This window comes from Somniosus microcephalus, chromosome 11 (genome assembly GCF_052327205.1).
Source record: "Somniosus microcephalus isolate GS21.2 chromosome 11, FLI_Smic_1.0, whole genome shotgun sequence".
Taxonomy (NCBI): Eukaryota; Metazoa; Chordata; class Chondrichthyes; order Squaliformes; family Somniosidae; genus Somniosus; species Somniosus microcephalus.
Window position 1 is genome coordinate 14,601,082 of NC_140997.1, and position 21,608 is coordinate 14,622,689.

At 45.4% G+C, this 21,608-nt stretch overlaps 1 protein-coding gene across 4 annotated transcripts in view; it reads right to left on the reverse strand.

Moving 5' to 3' along the window:
- Nucleotides 1-201: 201 nt before the first annotated feature.
- Nucleotides 202-21,608, reverse strand: part of zfand2a (zinc finger, AN1-type domain 2A) — a 47,818-nt gene continuing 26,411 nt past the window's right edge. For all 4 annotated transcript variants that reach the window (XM_086000247.1, XM_086000245.1, XM_086000244.1 and 1 more), the window contains exons 5-10: nucleotides 20,345-20,496; nucleotides 15,836-15,958; nucleotides 14,260-14,380; nucleotides 11,566-11,636; nucleotides 7,753-7,831; nucleotides 202-587 (exon numbers count right to left, since the gene is read on the reverse strand). In XM_086000247.1, coding sequence (XP_085856373.1) covers nucleotides 543-587; nucleotides 7,753-7,831; nucleotides 11,566-11,636; nucleotides 14,260-14,380; nucleotides 15,836-15,958; nucleotides 20,345-20,496 — 591 coding nt within the window. In that variant the 3' untranslated portion in view covers nucleotides 202-542. The remainder of the gene's footprint in view (nucleotides 588-7,752; nucleotides 7,832-11,565; nucleotides 11,637-14,259; nucleotides 14,381-15,835; nucleotides 15,959-20,344; nucleotides 20,497-21,608) is intronic.

The window sequence follows — 21,608 nt, forward strand, 5'->3', positions numbered from 1 at the left end:
TGCCCTTTATAGTTGAATTGCCCGTCAACATTCATTTACACATGAACAATGCCCACAGTGGGAGGCTAGCAATAAGAGCCCATCTTCCAGCCATATAGGAAGAAAGTAGCGTCTCTTCCCTCACCTCCCTTCATGTATGTAACTTTACACCCCTTTAGCTACCCAAAACAACTTTACTGACCACATGAATTACTTAACACACCAATTTGAAAATACTTTAATCTTAGAAATCAATACAATACATACATGATTAAATATGATAACTGCACCTTGAGCACTCTGCCACTATACACATTGCTCCGCACTATTATTCAGTTACAATATAAATTTACAAGAATTCAACAGAAAAGCTCAGAAAATACATTTGTTAATAGAATCATACAGTCAGAGAGTTATAGGAGCATTCACTGAGCAGAGGGCGTTTATTTCCTTAAACCCAAAGCTCGATTATTTTTCAGGAAGTGCGGTCCAGCCCCGGGCTGCACGGAACACAGATTAAGGAATCGAGAACAAGATAGTGCCACGGAGTCAGAATGCCAGGGTCAGGACAGTTTACAGGGCAAGGACCTGGAACTGCGTTGCTGCATCTGAAACAACAACAAAAAAACCCCAATGGTCAGCACCCCGAGCACAAGGAGGATTAGAACGCTGGTCAATGTCACTTGCCCACTAAGCCTGTGGAAAGCTGCCACCCAACTCCAGAAAGCTTGCAAAAGGAAATCCCAAAGCCATCTGGCCCTTGTACGTCAACCGTCGCTAATTGGCTCAGCTTTCCTGCTGCCCTTGATGCTTTGCAACATCCCTCAACTCACGTCAACCAGCTCAAAGCCTCGGACTTGGCCAACTTGTGTTTGATGACTTGGGTTTTTTGGTAACAGCACGTTTAGCTGAGAATTTCTTCTTAAATAAATGAATTTTTTACATAACCGTCCCTAACCAAGGCGGTTAATTCTCCTGTACTGCTGTCCTATCTCGGTGGCTCTGGGTGTAAATACACTGCACGATGGGATACTGTGCCATACCGACCGACCAGGTTGGTCCAGCCTACTGAGATAGTTAGGACAACAGTGCAGGAGAATTACTGCCTTGGTTAGGGAAGGTTGTATTTTTAAAAAGTGTTTCTACGCTGGTCTGCGCTCTCCTGCTGGAAAATGCAGGCGTTGGGACAGGATGAGAAAACCTTCATAATTGGAACAGCTGCAGACAATTCTCTGCCTAGGCTTCAGCGAGGTACAGAAGGGTCACCCATTTAGAACTGTACCTGAGCATGAGGCAGCACCTTCAGGAGAAGTGAGAATTACTTCTGTTCGTGGGAGCTTGCTGTGCACAAAATTGGCTGCCGCGTTTCCTACATTGCATCAGTGACTACACTGCAAAAGTACTTCATTGGCTGTAAAGCATTTTGGGATGCCGAGGTTGTGAAAGGCACTATATAAATGCAAGTTCTTTCTTTTTACTGTAAGGAAACTTGGCAGCTAATTTGACACAGCTAGGTCCCACAATAGCAATGAGATATATGATCAGGTAATGTTTTCGTGATGTTGGTTGAGGGATAAATATTGGGCAGGACACCAGAGAGAGCGGTCTGCACAGAGCGCGATTAAAACGGAGTGCATTTAAACAGTGTTTGATTTGGGAATTCGGAAAGAGTGGGAATTCAGGGAAGAGGGAGAAGGAGTTGTTGCTTTTTGCCTACACTACTTGTCGTGCTGTGTGTTACAGGCAGATATTTAATTTCAGTACCCAAAACTTAATCCAGATCAAGTAAGTGGTCAAGAAACTACACTGTAAACTAAGTTACCTAATTACAAATTTAATTAAATAAAACAAGGTCATACAGGGATGGTAGTGCAGGTGGTGAGTTGCAACTGGGAGTTTGTGGAGAGCATTGTGATCCCAGACAACCACGTTTGCAGTAAGTGCTTTCATCTTGAGGAACTTCAGCTCAGTTTTCGAGTTGGAGTCTGAGGTGCAGACATTGTGGGGCATCGGGGATGGGGAGAGTTACCTGGACACTTTGATCCAGGAGGCAGTCACACCCCTTAGGTTAGGTAGTGGTACAGGTCTGGTTAGTGGTCAGGGACAGGAGGGTGTGACTGCAACTCAGGCAGGTAAAGGGACCCCAGGTGCAGTGCTGGAGGAGCCTCAGCCTTTGCCCTTGTCCAACAAGTATGAGGTTCTTGCTGCCTGTGTGGATGAGGGAAAAGCCTGCAGGATGGATGAGCAAGCTGACCATGGTGCAGGAGGCCATTCAAGGGGGGGGGGGGGGGGGGGGGGGGGGGGGGTGAAAGGGAATGTAGTTGTGGTAGGGGACAGTATAGTCAGGGGGATAGATACTGTTCTCTGCAGCCGTGACCGAGAGTTCCGAAGGTTGTGTTGCTTGCCCGGTGCTAGGGTTAAAGACATCTGGAGGAGATCTTGGAGTGGGAAGGAGAGGATCCAGTTGTCGTGGTCCACGTAGGAACCAACGACATAGGTAGAACTAGGAATGAGGTTCTGCTGAGTGAGTTTAGGGGGCTAGTATCCAAATTAAAAAGCAGCACCTCAAAGGTAATAATCTCTGGATTGTTACCTGAGCCACGCGCAAATTGGCATAGGGACAAACAGATTAGAGGTTTAAATGCGTGGCTCAAAGAGCGGTGTGGGAGGAAGGGATTCCAGTTCATGGGACACTGGCACCAGTACTGGGGAAAGAGCCATTGGGACAGGCTCTATTTCAACTGGGCTGGGACCAGTGTCCTGGCAAACCAAATAACTAGGGCAGTAGACAGGGCTTTAAACTAATGAAAGGGGGTGGGAGGATTCAGGAAAGAGTAAATTTAAAAGCAGCAAGAGAAATGTCAAGGCTCTAGAGCAGAGTAGAGTTTTGGGTAAAAATAAGCAGAGTGGGTCAGGAAGGGACAGAGAGTAACAAAGGTAATAGGGCATCAGGCCAGGCAGCATCCGTGGAGAGAGAAACAGTTAACGTTTCAGGTCGAAGACCCTTCGTCAGGACTGGAAAATCAAACTGTTTTTCCAGTTCTGACGAAGGGTCATCGGCCTGAAACGTTAACTCTGTTTCTCTCTCCACGGATGCTGCCTGACCTGCTGAGTTTTTCCAGCGTTTTCTGCTGTTATTTCAGATTTCCAGCATCTGCAGTATTTTGCTATCGTAATAAGGCATCAGTGACTAAGGTGACATCAGGGAAAAATAGAAATAAGTCAAAGCTAAGGGCACTATATCTGAATGCGTGAAGCATTCACAACAAAATAGATGAATTAATAGTGCAGATAGAAATTAATAGGTTTGATTTAATAGCCATTATGGAGATTTGGTTGCAAAGTGGCCAAGGTTGGGAACTAAATATTCCAAGATACTTAATTTTTTTTAGAAGAGATAGGCACAATGGAAAAGGAGATGGGGTAGTGCTGATAATAAAGGATGGGATAAAGACATTAGCGAGAAAGGATCTTAGCTCCGAAAATCAAGAAGTAGAATCAGTTTGGGTGGAGCCAAGAAACAGCAAGGGGCAGAAAATATTGGTGGGAGTTGTTTATAGCCCCCCAAACAGTAGTTGTAATGTAGGGCAGAGTATAAATCAGGAAATTAGAGGTGCATGTAACAAGGGTAATACAGTAATCATGGGGGACTTTAATCTACATAGACTGGGCAAACCAAATTTGCGGTAATAGTGTGGAGGATGAATTCATGGAATGTATGCAAGATAGTTTTCTAGATCAGTATGTCGAGGAACCAACTCGGGAACAGGCAATTTTAGATCTAGTATTGTGCAATGAGAAAGGGTTAATTAATAACCTTGTAGTAAAGGGGCCTTTAGGGAAGAGTGACCATAATATGATAGAATTTTATATCGAGTTTGAAAGCGATTAGTTAAATCCAAAACTAGGGTGTTGAATCTAAACAAAGCAAACTATGTAGGTGTGAGGGGCGAGTTGGCTGAGGTAGATTGGGAAACTACATTAAAAGGTAGGACAGCAGAGAAGCAATGGCTAGCATTTAAAGAATTAATACATAATTTACAACAAATATACATTCCTTTAAGGCACAAAAACCCCACAGGAAAAGTGGTCAACCGTGGCTAACAAGAGAAGTTAAAGTTGATATTAGATCAAAGGAAGAGGCTTATAATGTTGCCAAAAAGAGTAGTAAGCCTTTGGATTGGGAGGATTTTAGAATTCAGCAAAGGAGGACCAAGAAATTGAGAGAGGGAAAATAGAATACGAGAGTAAACTAGCGAGAGACATAAAAACAGACTGCAAAAGCTTCTAAGGGTATGTAAAAAGGAAAAGATTAGCGAAAGAAAATGTGGGTCCCTTACAGGCTGAGACAGGAGAAATTATAATGGGGAATAAGGAAATGGCAGAGAAATTAAACAAATACTTTGTGCCTGTCTTCACGAAAAAAGACGCAAAAGACTTCCCACAATTAGTGGAGAACTAAGGGTCTAGCAAGAATGAGGAACTGAAAGAAATTAGTAAAAAAAATAGTACTGGAGATATTAAATGGGACTGAAAGCCAGTAAATCCCCTGAACCTGATGGCCTACATCCTACGGTTTTGAGATAGTGGATGCATTGGTTGTCATTTTCCAAAATTCCATAGATTCTAAAACGGTTCCCGCAGATTGGAAGGTAGCAAATGTAACCCCACTATTTAAGAAAGGAGGGAAGAGAGAAAATGGGGAATTACAAACCAGTTAGCCTGACAGTAGTAGGGAAAATGCTAGAATCTATTATTAAGGACGTGGTAACAGGGCACTTAGAAAATAATAGGATTGGGCAGAGTCAACACAGATTTATGAAAGGGAAACCGTGTTTGACAAATCTGTTAAGAGTTTTGAGGTTGTAACTAGCAGAATAGATAAGGGGGAACCAGTGGATGTGTTGTATTTGGATTTTCAGAAGGCATTCGATAAGGTGCCACACAAGAGGTTATTAAACAATATTAGGGCTCATGGGATTGGGGGTAATATACTAGCATGGATTGAGGGTTGGTTGACGGATAGAAAACAGTAGGAATAAACGGGTCATTTTCAGGTTGGCAGGCGGGTACCACAAGGATCAGTGCTTGGGCTGCAGCTATTCACAATCTAAATCAATGGTTGGGTAGGAATGCAAGTTGTGAGGAGGATGCAAAGAGGCTTCAAGGGGATATAGACAAGCAAAGTGAGTGGGCAAGAACATGGCAAATGGAATATAATGTGGAGAAATGTGAAGTTATCCACTTTGGTAGGAAAAATAGAAAAGCAGAATATTTTTATTAAATGGAGAGAGATTGGGAAATGTTGGCATGCAGAGGGACCTCGGTGTCCTTGTCCATGTATCACTGAAAATGAACATGCAGGTACTATAAGCAATTAGGAAAGCAAATGGTATGTTGGCCTTATACTCAAATCCTTTTGTAATAAAGAGTAGAGATATCTTACAATTATATAGGGCCCTGGTGAGACCACACCTGGAGTATTGTGTACAGTTTTGGTCTCCTTACCTAAGGAAGGATAGACTTGCCATAGAGGGAGTGCAACAAAGGTTCATCAGACTGGTTCCTGGGATGGGGGGATTGTCCTATGAGGAGAGATTGAGTAGACTAGGCCGATATTCTCTGGAGTTTAGAAGAATGAGAAGTGATCTCATTGAAACATACAAAATTCTTAGAGCTTGACAGGGTAGATGCAGGGAGGATGTTTCCCCTGGCTGGGGAGTCTAGAACCAGGGGTCAGTCTCAGAATAAGGGGTCGGCCATTTAGGACTGAGATGAGAAATTTCTTCACTCAGAGGGTGGTAAATCTTTGGAATTCTCTACCCCAGAGGGCTGTGGAGGCTCAGTCGTTGAGCATATTCAAGACAGAGATCGATAGATTTTTGGATATTAAGGGAATCAAGGGATATGGAGATAGTGCAGGAAAGTGGAGTTGAGGCAGAAGATCGGCCATGATCTTATTGAGCGGCGGAGCAGGCTCAAGGGGCCAAAAGGCCTACTCCTGCTCCTATTTATGTTCTTAACTCCCCTGCTCTTCAAATAGTGCCATGGGATCTTTTGCATCCACCCAAGAGAGGGCAGACAGCTCATCCGAAAGACCGCACCTCTGACAGCGCAGCATTCCCTCAGTACTGCACTGGAGTGTCAGCCTAGATTATGTGCCGAGGTCTCTGGAGTGGGACTTGAACCCATGACCTTCTGGCTCAGAGGAGAGTGCTACCCACCGAGCCACGGTTAATTTTTCAGCTGAGTTCTGGCCAAGAACCAGTATTCCAACATTATGATTACTAGCTAGCTGCGGACAAATGGAAAACAAACTCTAAGACTATATCAGCATGATAGGTATCACACGTTCATTTAAGAATTTTTTATTTTTAAAAGAATCTTCTTTAGAAGCAACATTGAGGGGAGAGTTTGTGTGGGGTGGACTTGGATACTGATGCTCCACTGAATGCCATGAGCATATTTAAGTCTCAAATGATTGAAGCGCATGATATTGCAGTGTTTGCTATCAGTACAGATAATAAAGGGGGGGGGCACTCCAAAGTACAAGAAGAGTCAATACAACACAACGTGCTGCTAAAACTTGCCTCTCCGCGAGCTTTCATTACCCGTAAATACACGGAGAATGAGAGAAGAATTTAAAGTTAAAATTCGCCTGCTCCTGAAGTCATCTGAAATTCAAACTAGACTCCTTGATTTTATTAATTTAACGCTTCAGTGAATTTCATTGATGTCGGAGAGTTATCAGACGCAGTTGACAGGCAGCTGGGGCAGCTTAGCAGGGAATCCTTTCATGCTTTACACACACACAAAAAGAAAAAGCCTTCAGATTCTGCCCCCCTTCCCTCAGTGTTTTTAAAATGTGGCCCGAGTCGCAATCAGAGCCTTTTAAAAAGTAATTAACTTCAAGATTTGTTTCGGATTATTTTTGTTTAAACCGTGGTTACCAATTACATAATAGGAGAATTGGTTAGGAATTAAGAGTCCAATTGTGGCAGGGGCCTGATCTCGTCATTAAAGCGACCAATGGAGTGCTTTAGTGACACAGCCCACATAACCTTTCAAATATAGCAGCCATAAATGCTCGGTAATTCTAAATCAGTTCCCCCAATTACACAGTGCCCATGATTTTAATATTTTTTTAAAATAAAAAAAACTGGCAAATTACTTTCATATATGAAAGTGGTCCGAAAGGAAAAAAAAAACCCTTTCATCCCAACTGCAATATAGAGGCCACTTGCGCAGTTTGGCACACGAGCCATCTGCAAAGTTACTGTGCATTCCTGTGCAGTTCAGCCGTGGCTCAGTGGGCAGCACTCTCGCCTCCGAGTCAGAAGGTTGTGGCTTCAAGACCCCACTCCAGAGACTGGAGCACAAAAAATCTAGGCTGACACTCCCAGTGGAGTGCTGAGGGAGCGTTGCACTGTCGGCGGGGCCGTCTTTCAGATGCGACGTTAAACCGAGGCGCTCTCAGGTGGACGTAAAAGATTCAATGGCACTATTTCGAAGAAAATCAGGGGCGTTATCCCCGGTGTCCTAGCCTAATATCTATCCCTCAACTAACATCAGTAAAAACAGATTATCTGGTCATTCTCACATGGCTGTTTGTGGGAGCTTGCTGTGCGCAAATTGGCTGCCACGTTTCCTACATTACAACAGTGACTACACTTCAAAAAGTAGTTCATTGGCTGTAAAGTGCTTTGGGATGCCCTGTGGTCATGAAAGGCGCTATATAAATGCAAGTCTGTCTTTCTTTCAGACTGCAGTTACCTGCTGCTGTCGTCTGCGGAATTCTTCCTCGCTGGCAGCGATAGCCTGAGCCAGGGCCAAGTCCTCCTGCTCCTGGGGGCTAAACACGGGACAAACAAGAAAAATACGCAATCTTAATATGAAAAAGGAAATATCGCACCCGAAACTAGCAAAGAGAGGCTCGGGCCAAATTTGGATTGCAACACACAACTCTTTTGTTAACAGGACTGAAAGCAGACAGAATATAAACAGTTCACATAGAATTTACAGCACAGAAATAGGCTTTTGCGGTCAACTGGTCTACGCGCCACACATTTGATACAGATTAAGTTATTACGTATTAATCTTTGTCCTATTTACCTACCAGAACTAAACTTGAAATACACACATTGAAAATGGCATTCGAATTAGACAGGCAAGCAGAGCGGCTTAGAATTAGAACATGCAGCCCCCGAGCAAAACGCTACGGTGAGACGGCAGGCAGCTTTACAACAGGACTTCCTACCCCTGAAAATTGCCTTGCACAACCTGGGTCTGAAAAACCGGAGAAACCCAAGCCCGGACACAAGGACATGGCCTCCGGTAGATGGGAAAACTGCCTTCAGTCATGTTCCTCCAGATGAGCCCACTCCAGCTGAGACGACAAGGCCGTGCGGGCCACAGACACCCATTACAGCAGTCAGCAGGAGATATGTCGCCAGGGTACGAGGCAGATGGGACTAGATTTCCTTGGAGACGCTTCACCTTAATGGCCAATCGAAAATACAAAACTAGGGGGGTGAGCTTTCACTCCTTTCCTCCCAATAAAAAAAACAAATACAGGAAACTTTCGATTAACCAGCCACTAAATAACCGGAAATGTCGGTTAACCGGCAAAATTCAGGAGTCGGTTCAGATAACTTTTTTTTACTTTTAGTTACTTTTTTTTTTTAAACTCATTTCTGGCTGTGCAAGCGTCTAACTGAAGCTGTTGCTAAGCTACAGAGATGCTTGCAAGCTATGCTGATTGTTTTGAAGCTGTACAGGGTTTGTTGCTTTAGACGGAGCGCTGAGCTCCGTATCTTTTAACTATAGCGCTCGATTCTCCGGCATTGTTGATAGACCGGCACCAGCTCGGTCCCGCCCGTGCCGGATACCAGAAAGTTTCCTGTAGGATGTATACGGGACATGGCAACTCAAGTCTTTAAAGTGAAGGCTTGCTACCTCACCCTCATTGATCCCTCTGTTCCCACACTTGCACCATTTGTCTAAATCATCAAGTGAGAATGGTGCAAGTTGATTCACGCTTTTCCTCCCACCTTTCTTTTATTAATTCACAGGATGCGGGCGTCGCTGGCAAGGCCAGCATTTATTGCCCATTCCGAAGTACCCTCGAGGAGGTGATGGGGAGTCACCTTGTACAACTGCTAGGCTACTTCTGAGGGCAATTAAGTGTCAACCACATTGCTGTGGGTCTGGAGTCAGACCAGGTAAGGACGGCAGATTTCTTCCCCTAAAAAAGGACATTAGTGAACCAGATGGGTTTTTACGACGATCCGGTAGTTTCATGGTCACCATTACTGATACTAGCTTTTTATTCTAGATTTATTTAATTAACTGAATTTAAATTCCCCAGCTGCCCTGGTGGGATTTGAACTCGCGTCTCTGGATCATTAGTCCAGGCTTCTAGATTACTAGTCCAGTAACATAACCACCATGCTACCTCTGCTCACCAATGCTCTATGTCGAGAGTCGAGCTGAACCTAGCAACTCACCGTCTGGGAATTCCCAAGAGAAGTTGCATTCTGACCTTTCGGGATGCAGTGTACTTGGTGCACGAACGCCCCACGGCATCAGACTCCACCCCACTGAACATGGGCTGTTTAAACAGCGTTTAATCTCCTTACACTGCTACCGTCAACCCAGAATCAACTCCACTGGTTGAAGCAGCTGCTCATGTTTCGTTCCAATGCTGACTCTTCTCCAATGCTCAAGATACAGTGTCGTTGCTTTGCTTTATGGTCGACAAAGTAACCCTCCACTGGCTTTACTTCAAGGCCCAGAATCCTAAACTGGATTCTGCTAGAGACACATTCCAACATGCGGGAGCGGTGGGTGATAGGACCCCGAGTCCTATTATCTACACAGTGAGCTCCTGATAGCTTATAAACTACAGGCCGACAGCTCCTTTAAATCCACAGGTCCTTTTCACTTGCTTTATGGATGTTGGGATAGCACACCGTTAACAGCCTTCCATGGTTTTCCCCGTCTTGACAGAAGGAGGGGGAAATAGTCCAACTGTACCAGCCGGTCAGTCCACAAACAGCGGCCAAGGAGCACATGGAATTACACGTCTACAGAGGGTCACAGGTGTAGGGGCAGTTGGGCCACAAGCAGCCCCAGGCCATACACTGAGCATTATTGCAGCATCACAAGCTGGACTGTTATCACAGCGATAGGTCACTACCTCAATTCTATTGCTGACCTTTACTCTAGTTGCTGCTATTTGCTGCCTAGTTTGTTCTTAGGAGTCCCCTGCAAATTTTGCTCTGCATCCATTGAGGCAACGCAAGCTAAATTTCAGATCATAACCTCGGCTCCTATTACATTTTTACTTATTTGTTTTTATCCACACCTTTGTTTTGGCCCTTTCCTCCTCCCCCCCCCCCATTTCTTTCTCTTTCCCACATAGCAGCTGTCTCATTCTGCCAGAACATTTCACACCTAATCTCACGCCGTCTTTTGTCTCCACTTGTCCTATCACCATCTCGTCTCGTTTTGAATACCTCTTAATGTCTCTTCACTTTTGTTCTCTCCCAGCCTGGCCTCTTAATCTATTTCATTTCCTGTGCCTCTTTAGTCTTGACAAAGGGTTTTCACCCGAAACGTTGACTCTATTTTCTCTCCACAGATGTTGCCTGGCCTGCTGAGTTTTTCCAGCATTTTCTGTTGTTATTTCGGATTTCCAGCATCTGCAGTATTTTGCTATTGTATCAAGCTAAATTTTACTGTTTAACTTGCCAGGTCCACACATTCGGGGCTGCACCCCACCCGGTGGTGCTCTCACTGCCAAACGCTCAACAGTGAACCTGCTGATAACTTAAGATGCAGATGTACTAAATACAGAGCTCCCTTGGTGCCGAATATTAAATACAGAGCTCCCTTGGTGCCGAATATTAAATACAGAGCTCCCTTGGTGCCGAATATTAAATACAGAGCTCCCTTGGTGCCAAATATTAAATACAGAGCTCCCTTGGTGCCGAATATTAAATACAGAGCTCCCTTGGTGCCGAATATTAAATACAGAGCTCCCTTGGTGGCTCAGTTGGTGAGTGGAGTGCTTCATGTGAAACTAAGTCATCAGACCAGGAAGGCCCTGCTGTTAGGACCGCAGCTAGTCTCAGTGGGGCACTGGTAGGAGCGCAACAAACACCATCAACACCTCTAGTTCAAGGGAGGGGAGGGAGGGAAAAGAAGCTCCTTCTTCCAAGCACCACCCAGAAACTCCTGCTCGAAAGTTTGCGTCCCCACCCCGTCAGAGTATGCCTAGGGAGGGGACGGGGCCAAGCTTGGCTGTGATGTTCCCACAGTTCAATAGCCTGACACTCTGCCTAGGCTAATGTAGGAAATGCCATTTGCCCAGAGAAAAGCTGTCACCAGTGGGACCACGGCACAAGTTAGCACCTTTAGTTATGATGGGATAAAAGTGGGGAGAGAAAGAAATAATGTAATAACTTGGTAGGTGTGTGAACAGGACGAGACCAAGACTTTCCATAACTTCAAACACGTTCTTATCAAAGCAGACAGGAACAGATGGAACGTTTCGAAAAGCTGCTGTCGAAGTTTGCTTTTTACCTGGGAGCTGTATTTCTGGACGATTCAGCCAGCGATCTCTCCAAAGCTCTCTGCAGGGCTTGCTCTTCAGACTTTAAAAAAAAAAGAGAAATTCACTCACAGCAATGGCAGCGAGAGACTAAACCCAACGCTCTGATTAATACTGCTTTAGTTTACTTTCCTACCGCGAGACAGGTCCTGCATAGTGTTTCTTGCGATTCCTGCAGCTGCATCTTAGTCAGAGCTGAATCAGAAGCTTTTTTTAAAAAAAGTCTGCATTTACCGTTCCACCCTACAGTTTAACAGCAATTGAATTATAAAAGTGCATACATGCCAATTACCTTATTTCCCAATCTACCCTATTTATACTGTGGGGCCGATCCAGTGACTATTGAACTGTGCACGTTGTGTACGTGCAGTTAGTACAAATTTAGCAATCTGGCTGTGATCTCTGTTGATGTCTGGGGAAAATTCAGATAGTGCACTGATAATGAAAGCGCGGAGCTGGCCTGCACTGATAGGCCGAGGTCAGTCTGTCCACAGCCAGACCAGAGATGCCAAACGCTGGCACAAGTGCAAAAACCTGCCAACTTTGCAGCTGCTGACACCCATTACTTGGAGAAACACCCTGCCCAAGGCAGGTCTTGGCACCCAACAGTATCTGCCAGCTCATTTGCTTCATGAGGTGCCTATGGGGGCACTCTTGCAAACAGAGGCAACCCCGTAAATTAAGTGGGGCACTGTTAGGCTTGTACTAGCTTCAAGGATCTATTGCAGGGTTATCCTTCCTTCATAGAAACATAGAAGATAGGAGCAGGAGTAGGCCATTCGGCCCCTCGAGCCTGCTCCGCCATTTAATGACATCATGGCTGATCATCCAAATTCAGTACCCTGTCCCTGCTTTCTTCCCATATCCCTTGATCCCTTTAGCCTTAAGAAATATATCTAACTCCTTCTTGAATATATTTAATGAATTGGCCTCAACTGCCTTCTGTGGTAGAGAATTCCACAGGTTCACCACTCTCTGGGTGAAGAAATTCCTCCTCATCTCTGTCCTAAATGGCCTACCCCTTATCCTTAGACTGTGACCCCTGGTTCTGGACTCCCCCGCCATCGGGAACAGCCTTCCTGCATCTAGTCTGTCTAGTCCTGTTAGAATTTTATAAGTTTCAATGAGATCCCCTCTCATTCTTCTAAACTCTAGCGAATATAAGCCTAATCGACCCAATCTCTCTTCATACGTCATTCCTGCCACCCCAGGTATCAGTCTGGTGAATCTTCGTTGCACTCCCTCCATGGCAAGAACATCCTTCCTCAGATAAGGCAACCAAAACTGCACACAATGCTCAAGGTGTGGTCTCACCAAGGCCCTGTACAACTGCAGCAAGACATCCTTGCTCCTGAACTCGAATCCTCTCGCTACAAAGGCCAACATACCATTTGCCTTCTTAACCGCCTGCTGCACCTGCATGCTTACCTTCAGCGACTGGTGCACAAGGACACCCAGGTCTTGTTGCACTTCCAGATGTCACCACCAGCGGTAGCGGGTCATTTCCTGTTGCAGGTGGAAACAGCTCAGCCCATTTTGAGAGCCCTGTGTACGGAGCCATTTTAAAAGGAGAAGTCCACTGCACTAAAATAGTCTAGAAATTGGATGTTTCCACCTGCAATCACATCCGAGACCACTGGGATTTGAATTGCTGACTTCACGTACCCAACACACCAGCAAACGTGCCATGGATCAAAAATAAAATAGAAAACGCACAGGTTTGCATCTTAGGGAGGAAGAGAAGCTCAGGTTTTGTAGGCGTTGCCACTTATCGGTCCCAAGGGACCTCGCAGTCCCAGACTTTCCCACATTCACGGCATTTGTTGCATCTTTTAATCTATATTCTCAACTTCACCACCCATGCCATGCCCCGCAAACGTGACAATCGCAATTCCTTTTTTTTTTTTTTTACTGTCCATCTCAGCCATGGAGTCCACTCATATTTGCTTCACCAGGGTACCTCTGTTCATTTCAGCACCTCTATACTGCAGGTTAAAACAGTATACAGAAATACTGGATGGCCTCGGGTTACGAGGAAGTGATGTGAGTCAGGTAGGCTCAGCTCGCAGCTTTAGTGCTCGTGGGTCGGATGAGTGCGGGCTCAAGCTCCACAGCACTACAGGGAGTGCTGCATTGTCTGAGGCGCTGTCGCTCTAGATGACACGTTAAACAGAGGTCCCACCTGTCTGTATTATTCAAGGAGGAGCAGGCAGCGCTCCCAGAGTTTTGGGTAACAATTCCCCCTCAACCAATACCACTAAAAGACTCAATTGGTTGTTCACCTTACTGACACAGATCAGATCACCACATTTACCTACGCAAAAGTTAATGCACATCAAATGAACAGATGTTTCGATCTGATAAAAGTGCTGTGTATATTTTTAGGTACACACACACTATTCGTTCAGGATTCTACTACACTTTCAACATATAATCATAGTTTACCTAGAGCTAGAAGGCAATGCAGCAAGTCACCCAAACAGAGCCAGTGATACTGTTCTGAACGTTTCTAACTTTCTGAACGTGCTTCAGTAGGTTTCCACCTCAATCTTCCCTTCACACAACAGTTATCCAGCAACATCTACCCGGTCAGGATATTGTCACACTAACGCCCAAAACACCCATCCTCAGTGCTTTCAAAGGTAATCACACTGCTGCAGACTCACCAATCCTCCTTGTAGGGATGCAGATGCAGGGGTGGGTCTCGATGTTTGTGCAGATGCAGGGGTGGGTCTCGATGTTTGTGCAGATGCAGGGGTGGGTCTCGAGGTTTGTCTCGGTGGGTCACTATCAACAACAAAAAAACAGCACAGAAATCACTTTCAACCTCAAAGGAAACTGGACTTCCAAAAGTGACACCTGCCACTTCAGGCAAGACCCAGTGTCCACCTCTCTCCTGTCGCTAAGTGTATTGCCCATTGTGGCACCAAGTCAGGAAGGTCCTGAGCTTGATCCCTGGTCTGAGATGAGTTAGTTGATCTTGGGTAGGATTACAGCAGCGACATTGCAACTGTCCTCAGCGTCCCTGGATTGGGGAAGGGTGGGGTGCGGGGAAACAGCACTCCAAGACAAATAAAAATTAGTAGGCTTTTAGTCAGATGCAACTCTGCATGGCCTTTGAACAAACATGCCTGTGATCCAGCCACAGCCACATACAGATGACGCTGATTTTGAAAGATAACGGAAGCTCCCCACCAGCAACCATGTACAACATCGCCATTTTACATGTGCTGAGGGAAAGATGCTCCCTTATGGGCAGGTAGGAATAAAAATGGAGAGAAACCATGCCAGGGGATTGGGCACATCATAAATAATAAACAAGAAAAGGACTATATTAGCAGAAGCCTGTAATCTGCTTATCTATTGGGAAATAGCATGTGGCATGGAGTGCCTGAGGAACAAGAGAAAGCACAAATGGACACAGGTGTTTTGAAGCTTTCACGTTCCCCCCCCAATGCTTTTGTGAACAACAACTTGCATGTAGTAAAACCTCCCCAAAGCGCTTCACAGGGGCGTTATCAAGCAAACTTTGACACCGAGCCACATAAGGAGATATTAGGACAGGTGACCTTGGTCAGAGGTAGGTTTTAAGGAGCGTCTTAAAAAGGAGGAGAGGCGCGGAAAGGGAATTCCAGAGCCTAGGCACGGCCGGCAATGGTGGAGCCGATTAAAATCGGGGAATGAGCAAGAGGCCAGAATTGGAGGAGCGCAGAAATCTCGGAGGGTTGTAAGGCTGGGGGAGGTTAGAGAGACAGAACCAAGTCAAATTTAAACCTCGGTACAGGAAACTCTCGATTTACCAGCACCTAAATAACCGGAAATCTCTTAACCGGCAAAATTCAGGAGTAGGTTCATGTAAGTTTTATTTCATATTAGTGGCCGTTCCTGGATCTATGGCCGTGTAACTGGGGTTCCTGCACCTGTTGCTATGCAACAGGGATGCCTGGATCTGTGGCCGTGTACGGGGCTCTCGTACCTTTTACTATACCTCTCTGTAATCCGGACTTTTTGATAAACCGGCACCACGCCGGTCCCGTATAAAAAAAAGTTTCCTGTACTTGGGTCTATTTCACTGTACCGCATAGACAAAGCATTTCCCAGAAGGGCGAAATGGTATGTAAATAAACCCAGCCCATTCACAGGCATCTGCTCACAGGTGGTTATGGGACTGCATCAGAACACCCATACCCAACAAGAATCTATCGCTCTCCATCACTTCAGTGCGTGGCCCGTTGGCTGTACCTGTTGTAGTGTGGGTGGGCCGATGCATTCAGTCCATTTGGCCGACTGCTGGACGCCGCTTTGCTTGTAGATGGCGTCGCACTGGGTTTCGATGCCCCCCGAGCTCTCGCAATGGCAGAATCACTTCCAAAAAGACAAAAAAGCATCAATTAAAATAACGGCACTGCAAAAACAGCCATTTAAGGCTACTTCGCATATTGAAACTGCAGTCGTCACGGGTTTGGCTTCAACTACAGCCTGGATCCTGGTTAGGAGTCTGGAATATAGCAGCCAGACTCATCCCGCACGACTAAAGTAACAAAGTATGATTGCCATTTCCTTTTTGGCTTAACACAGTCGTCACTGTAGATCGAGATACATTTCACAATAAAACTGCAGACTGAATGATGTGACTCAATGCCAGGAGTCTGCAGCTTGAACCCATTTTGAAACAGAAATTCGTGTCATACAAAAAAGTTAGATTTCTCTCAGAAACAGATATTTCAGCACAGGTGGAAACCATTAAACCTCTCTTGCCTGTGTAGAATTTCAGGCCCCTCTGGGGCTGATTTTACACTGGCCTATTTTTTATTACTTTCTTCCCACGCTGTTTAATATCCAAGTAGGTATCCAGTAGCTTTTGGAAATCATGCAAATTTACGGCACAGAAGGAGGCCATTCGGCCCATCGTGTCTGTGCCGGCCGAAAAAGAGCTATCCAGCTTAATCCCACTTTCCAGCTCTTGGTCTGTAGCCCTGTAGGTTACAGCACTTCAGGTGCATATCCAAAGACTTTTTAAATGTGACGAGGGTTTCTGCCTCTACCACCCTTTCAGGCAGTGAGTTCCAGACCTCCACCACCCTCTGTGAAAAAAGTTCTCCCCTCAACACCTTCCACCAATTACTTTAAATCTACGCCCCCCGGGATTTGGCATCGATCACTTGTGGCAAAACATGGGTTTCTGAAGCAGTCCAATACCAAACATTTTTGGTGTTGTACACTGAAACAGAATGTTTCAGCTCCAGCACAGCGGAGTTTCAAGATAATGCGCCATTTCAATATACAAACCTAGCCTGTAACTAAGTGCAAGAGTGCCCAAAAGGAAAGTTCTTTTTAAAAAAAAGATTCAATCTGAAGTTCCTTGAGCCAAATGAACCAAAAAAATCCCTACTAGCTAGGTACAGTTTCCAAGGGTCAGGTACAGACAGACAGACTTGCATTTCTAAATCGCGCCTTTCATGATCACCGGACGTCCCAAAGCACTTTACAGCCAATGAAGTACTTTTTGAAATGTAGTCACTGTTGTAAGGTAGGCAACGAGGCAGCCAATTTGCACACAGCAAGCTCCCACAAATAGCAATGTGATAATGACCAGATCATCTGTTTTAGTGATGTTGGTTGAGGGATTAATATTGCCCAGGACATCTGGGATAACGCCTCTGTTCGTCTTCGAAATAGTGCCATGGGATCTTTTATGTCCACCCAAGAGGGCAGACAGTTTAACGTCTCATCCGAAAAATGGCCCTCCGACAGTGCAGCACTCCCTCAGTACTGCCCCTCCGACAGTGCAGCGCTCCCTCAGTACTGCACTGGGGTGTCAGCCTAGATACATGTGCTCAGGTCTCTGGAGTGGGGCTTGAACTCGCAACCTTCCGACTCAGAGGCGAGAGTGCTATCCACTGAGCCACAGCTGACATGGTACCTCTAGATTGAAACATAGAAGATAGGAGCAGGAGTAGGCCATTTGGCCCCTCGAGCCTGCTCCGCCATTTAATGAGATCATGGCTGATCATCCAAGTTCAGTACCCGGTCCCTGCTTTCTCCCCATACCCCCGATCCCTTTAGCCTTAAGAAATACAGGAAACTTTCTGGTATCCGGCACGGACAGGACCGACGTGGTGCCGGTTCATCAACAATTCTGGATAGCCGAACGCTATAGTAAAAGATATGGAGCTCAGAGCTCCGTATAAAGCAACAAACCCTGTTGCACAGCTTCAAAACAATCGGCACAAGTTGCAAGCGTCTCTGTAGCTTAGCAACAGCTTCAGCTACACCCTTGCACAGCAACAAATGGAGTAAAAAAAAAAGTTTAAAAAAAGTTACCTGAACCGACTCCTGAATTTTGTCGGTGGATAGAGCGTTCTGGTTATTTAGGGGCCAGTTAATCGAAAGTTTCCTGTATATCCAACTCCTTCTTGAATATATTTAATGTATTGGCCTCCACTGCCTTCTGTGGTAGAGAATTCCACAGGTTCACCACTCTCTGGGTGAAGAAATTCCTCCTCATTTCGGTCCTAAAAGGCTTACCCCTTATCCTTAGACTGTGACCCCTGGTTCTGGACTCCCCGACCATCGGGAAAATCCTCCCTGCATCTAGTCTGTCCAGCCCTGCCAGAATTTTATAAGTTTCAATGAGATCCCCTCTCATTCTTCTAAACTCCAGCGAGTACAAGCCCAATCATCCCAATCTCTCCTCATACGTCATTCCTGCCATCCCAGGTATCAGCCTAGTGAATCTTCGCTGAACTTCTTCCATGGCAAGAATATCCTTCCTCAGATAAGGCGACCAAAACTGCACACAATAAGATGTGGTCTCACCAAGGCCCTGTACAACTGCAGCAAGACATCCTTGTTCCTGTACTCAAATCCTCTCGCTACGAAGGCCAACATACCATTTGCCTTCTTAACCGCCTGCTGCACCTGCATGCTTACCTTCAGAGACTGGTGCACAAGGACACCCAGGTCTCGTTGCACTTCCCCTTCTCCCAATCTATTGCCATTCAGATAATAATCTGCCTTCCTGTTTTTGCCACCAAAGTGGATAACCTCACATTTATCCACGTTATATTGCATCTGCCATGCTTTTGCCCAATCACCCAACCTGTCCAAATCATCCTGTAGTTCCTCGGCATCCTCCTCACAGCACACACGCCCACCCAGCTTTGTGTCGTCTGCAAATTTGGAGATATTACATCAGTTCCCTCGTCTAGATCATTAATATATATTGTGAATAGCCGGGGTCCAAGGACCGATCCTTGCGGTACCCCACTAGTCACTGCCTGCCACTTGGAAAAAGACCCGTTTATTCCAACTCTTTGCTTTCCATCTGCCAACCAGTTCTCTATCCAAGTCAATACCTTGCCCCCAATCCCGTGTGCCTTAACTTTACACGCTAATCTCTTATGTGGGACCTTATTGAAAGCCTTCTGAAAGTCCAAATACACCACATCCACTGGTTCTCCCTTATCTATTTTACTACTTACATCCTCAAAAAATTCCAGTAGATTAGTCAAGCACGATTTACCTTTTGTAAATCCATGTTGACTTTGTCCGATCCTGTCACTGTTTTCCAAGTGCTCTATTACATCCTTTATAATGGGCTCTAGCATTTTCCCCACTAATGATGTCAGGCTTACCGGTCTGTAATTCCCCGTTTTCACTACCACCTTTTTTGAATAGTGGGGTAACATTAGCTACCCTCCAATCCATGGGTACTGTTCCAGATTCCATCAAATGTTGGAAGATGATCCCATCAATTTCCCTAACACCATTTCCCTACAAATACTGATTTCTTTCAGTTCCTCCCTTTCATCAGACCCTATATTCCCCGACATCTCTGGGAGGTTATTTGTGTCCTCTTTTGTGAAGACAGAACCAAAATATGTATTTAATTGGTCAGCCATCTCTTTGTTCCCCATTATAAATTCCCCTGATTCTGACTGCAAGGGACCTATGCTTGACTTCACCAATCTTTTTTGCTTCACATATCTATAAAAGCTTTAACAGTCAGTTTTTATGTTCCCTGCAAGCTTACTCTCATATTATATTTTCCCCCTCTTAATTAATCCCTTTGTTGAATCCTAAACTGCTCCCAATCCTCTAGATTACTGCTTTTTCTGGCCAATGTATATGTCCTCTCCTTGGATCTTATGCTATCCCTAATTTCCCTCGTTAGCCACGGTTGAGTCACCTTTTTTGTTTTATTTTTATTGGCTGAACTACCGCTACATACTCAAGGCATTTCTACGGTAAGGTACCTCTAGTGCTGGCTCCGACTGAAACCAATGGAACTACACCACCCCCATAACCCGAGTCACTAGCCGAGTCCAGGAGGAAAGCAGAGACTCAGAATGGTAGATTTGAACAAAACCGGAAGGAAGGTGCAGCAACAAAGCTAAAAGACAAGATCGCAATTTGAGGGAGTACTTTCAGCAGAAACAAATTCCCCATCCTGGTCTCTTTCTCCGAGTTACTGCCACGTAAATATTAAGGCAAGACAGCTACCTATTTAACAGTCACTCTTGCGCCGTCACACCAGACTTGGCAGTCCATTAAATCAAAAGACACAATGAGGAAAGACCGTGTGTGTATAATTCTACATTAGAACATCCCATTAGAAGTATTTTTGAAAACTAGAAAAATATATTCGGGACAACAAACCTCATTTCACAGGATTAATGGTACGCCTGTTTATTGCCTTTTTCCACTTAAGCATAGTATTGGCAAAAGATTTGGCTTGCAATTCCTTACCCTGCTTTGTGGAGAGGTTTCCCGTCTGCCTCGCATGTGTGATCCAAGGGGTGTCTGTGCTTCAAGCAGAAGTTTAAGTGACATTGGTCACAAGTCACTTTGATCATCTCTTTCTGCTTGCACCCGGTCCTCGAGCACTTGTTTGTAAAAATCTGAAACACAAATTTTTTTTGGTTGGTCACATTCCAGGATACGATTCATTTAGCAGGAGATCCACACAGTCATAGAGTTATAACGGCACAGAAGGAGGCCATTTGGCCCATCAAATCCGTGCCGGCTCTCTGTAGAGCAATCCAGTCAGTCCCATTCCCCCGCTCTATCCCCGTAGCCCTGCAAGTTTATTTCCATCAAGTGCCTAGCCAGCCTCCCCTTGAAAACATTGAGTGTCTCCGCTTCAACCACTTCCGTCGGCAGCGAGTTCCAGGTCCTCACCACTTGCTGTGTAAAAAAGTTTTTCCTCACATCCACCCCCCCCCACCCCTCCGTATCTCTTGCCCAAAACCTTAAATCTGTGTCCCCTAGTCCTTGTACCATCAACTAGTGGGAACAGCCTTTCCCTGTCTAGCCTATCCAAACCCATCATAATCTTGTACACCTCTATCAAATCACCCCTCAACCTCCTCTGCTCTAATGAAAACAAATCCAGCTTCTCCAACCTGTCCTTGTAGCTAAGATTCCCCATCCCCGGAACCATTCTGGTAAATCTCCTCTGCACCCTCTCAAGGGCCTTCACATCCTTTCTAAAGTGTGGTGAACAGAACTGGATGCAATACTCCAGTTGTGGCCTAACCAGCGCTTTATAAAGGCTCAGCATAACTTCTCTACTTTTGCACTCAATAACTTATGAAGCCCAAGACCCCATACGCTTTGCTAACCACTCTCTCAATATGTCCCACCACCTTCAGGGACCTATGCACATTAACTCCCAGGTCCCTCTGTCCCTGCACACTCTTTAAAACTGTGCCATTAAATGTATATTGCCTCTCCCTGTTCCTTCTGCCAAAATGCATCACCTCCCACTTCTCTGTATTAAATTCTATCTGCCACTTGTCTGCCCATTCTGCTAGCCTTTCTATGTCCTGTTGCAGTCGATTGTTATCATCCTCACTGTTTGCCACACCCCCAAGATTGGGGTCATCGGCAAATTTAGAAATTCTACTCTGTATTCCAATATCCAGGTCATTTATATATATCAAAAAAAGCAGTGGCCCCAGCACTGACCCTTGGGGGATCATCACAGTCTACCATCCTCCAGTCTGAAAAA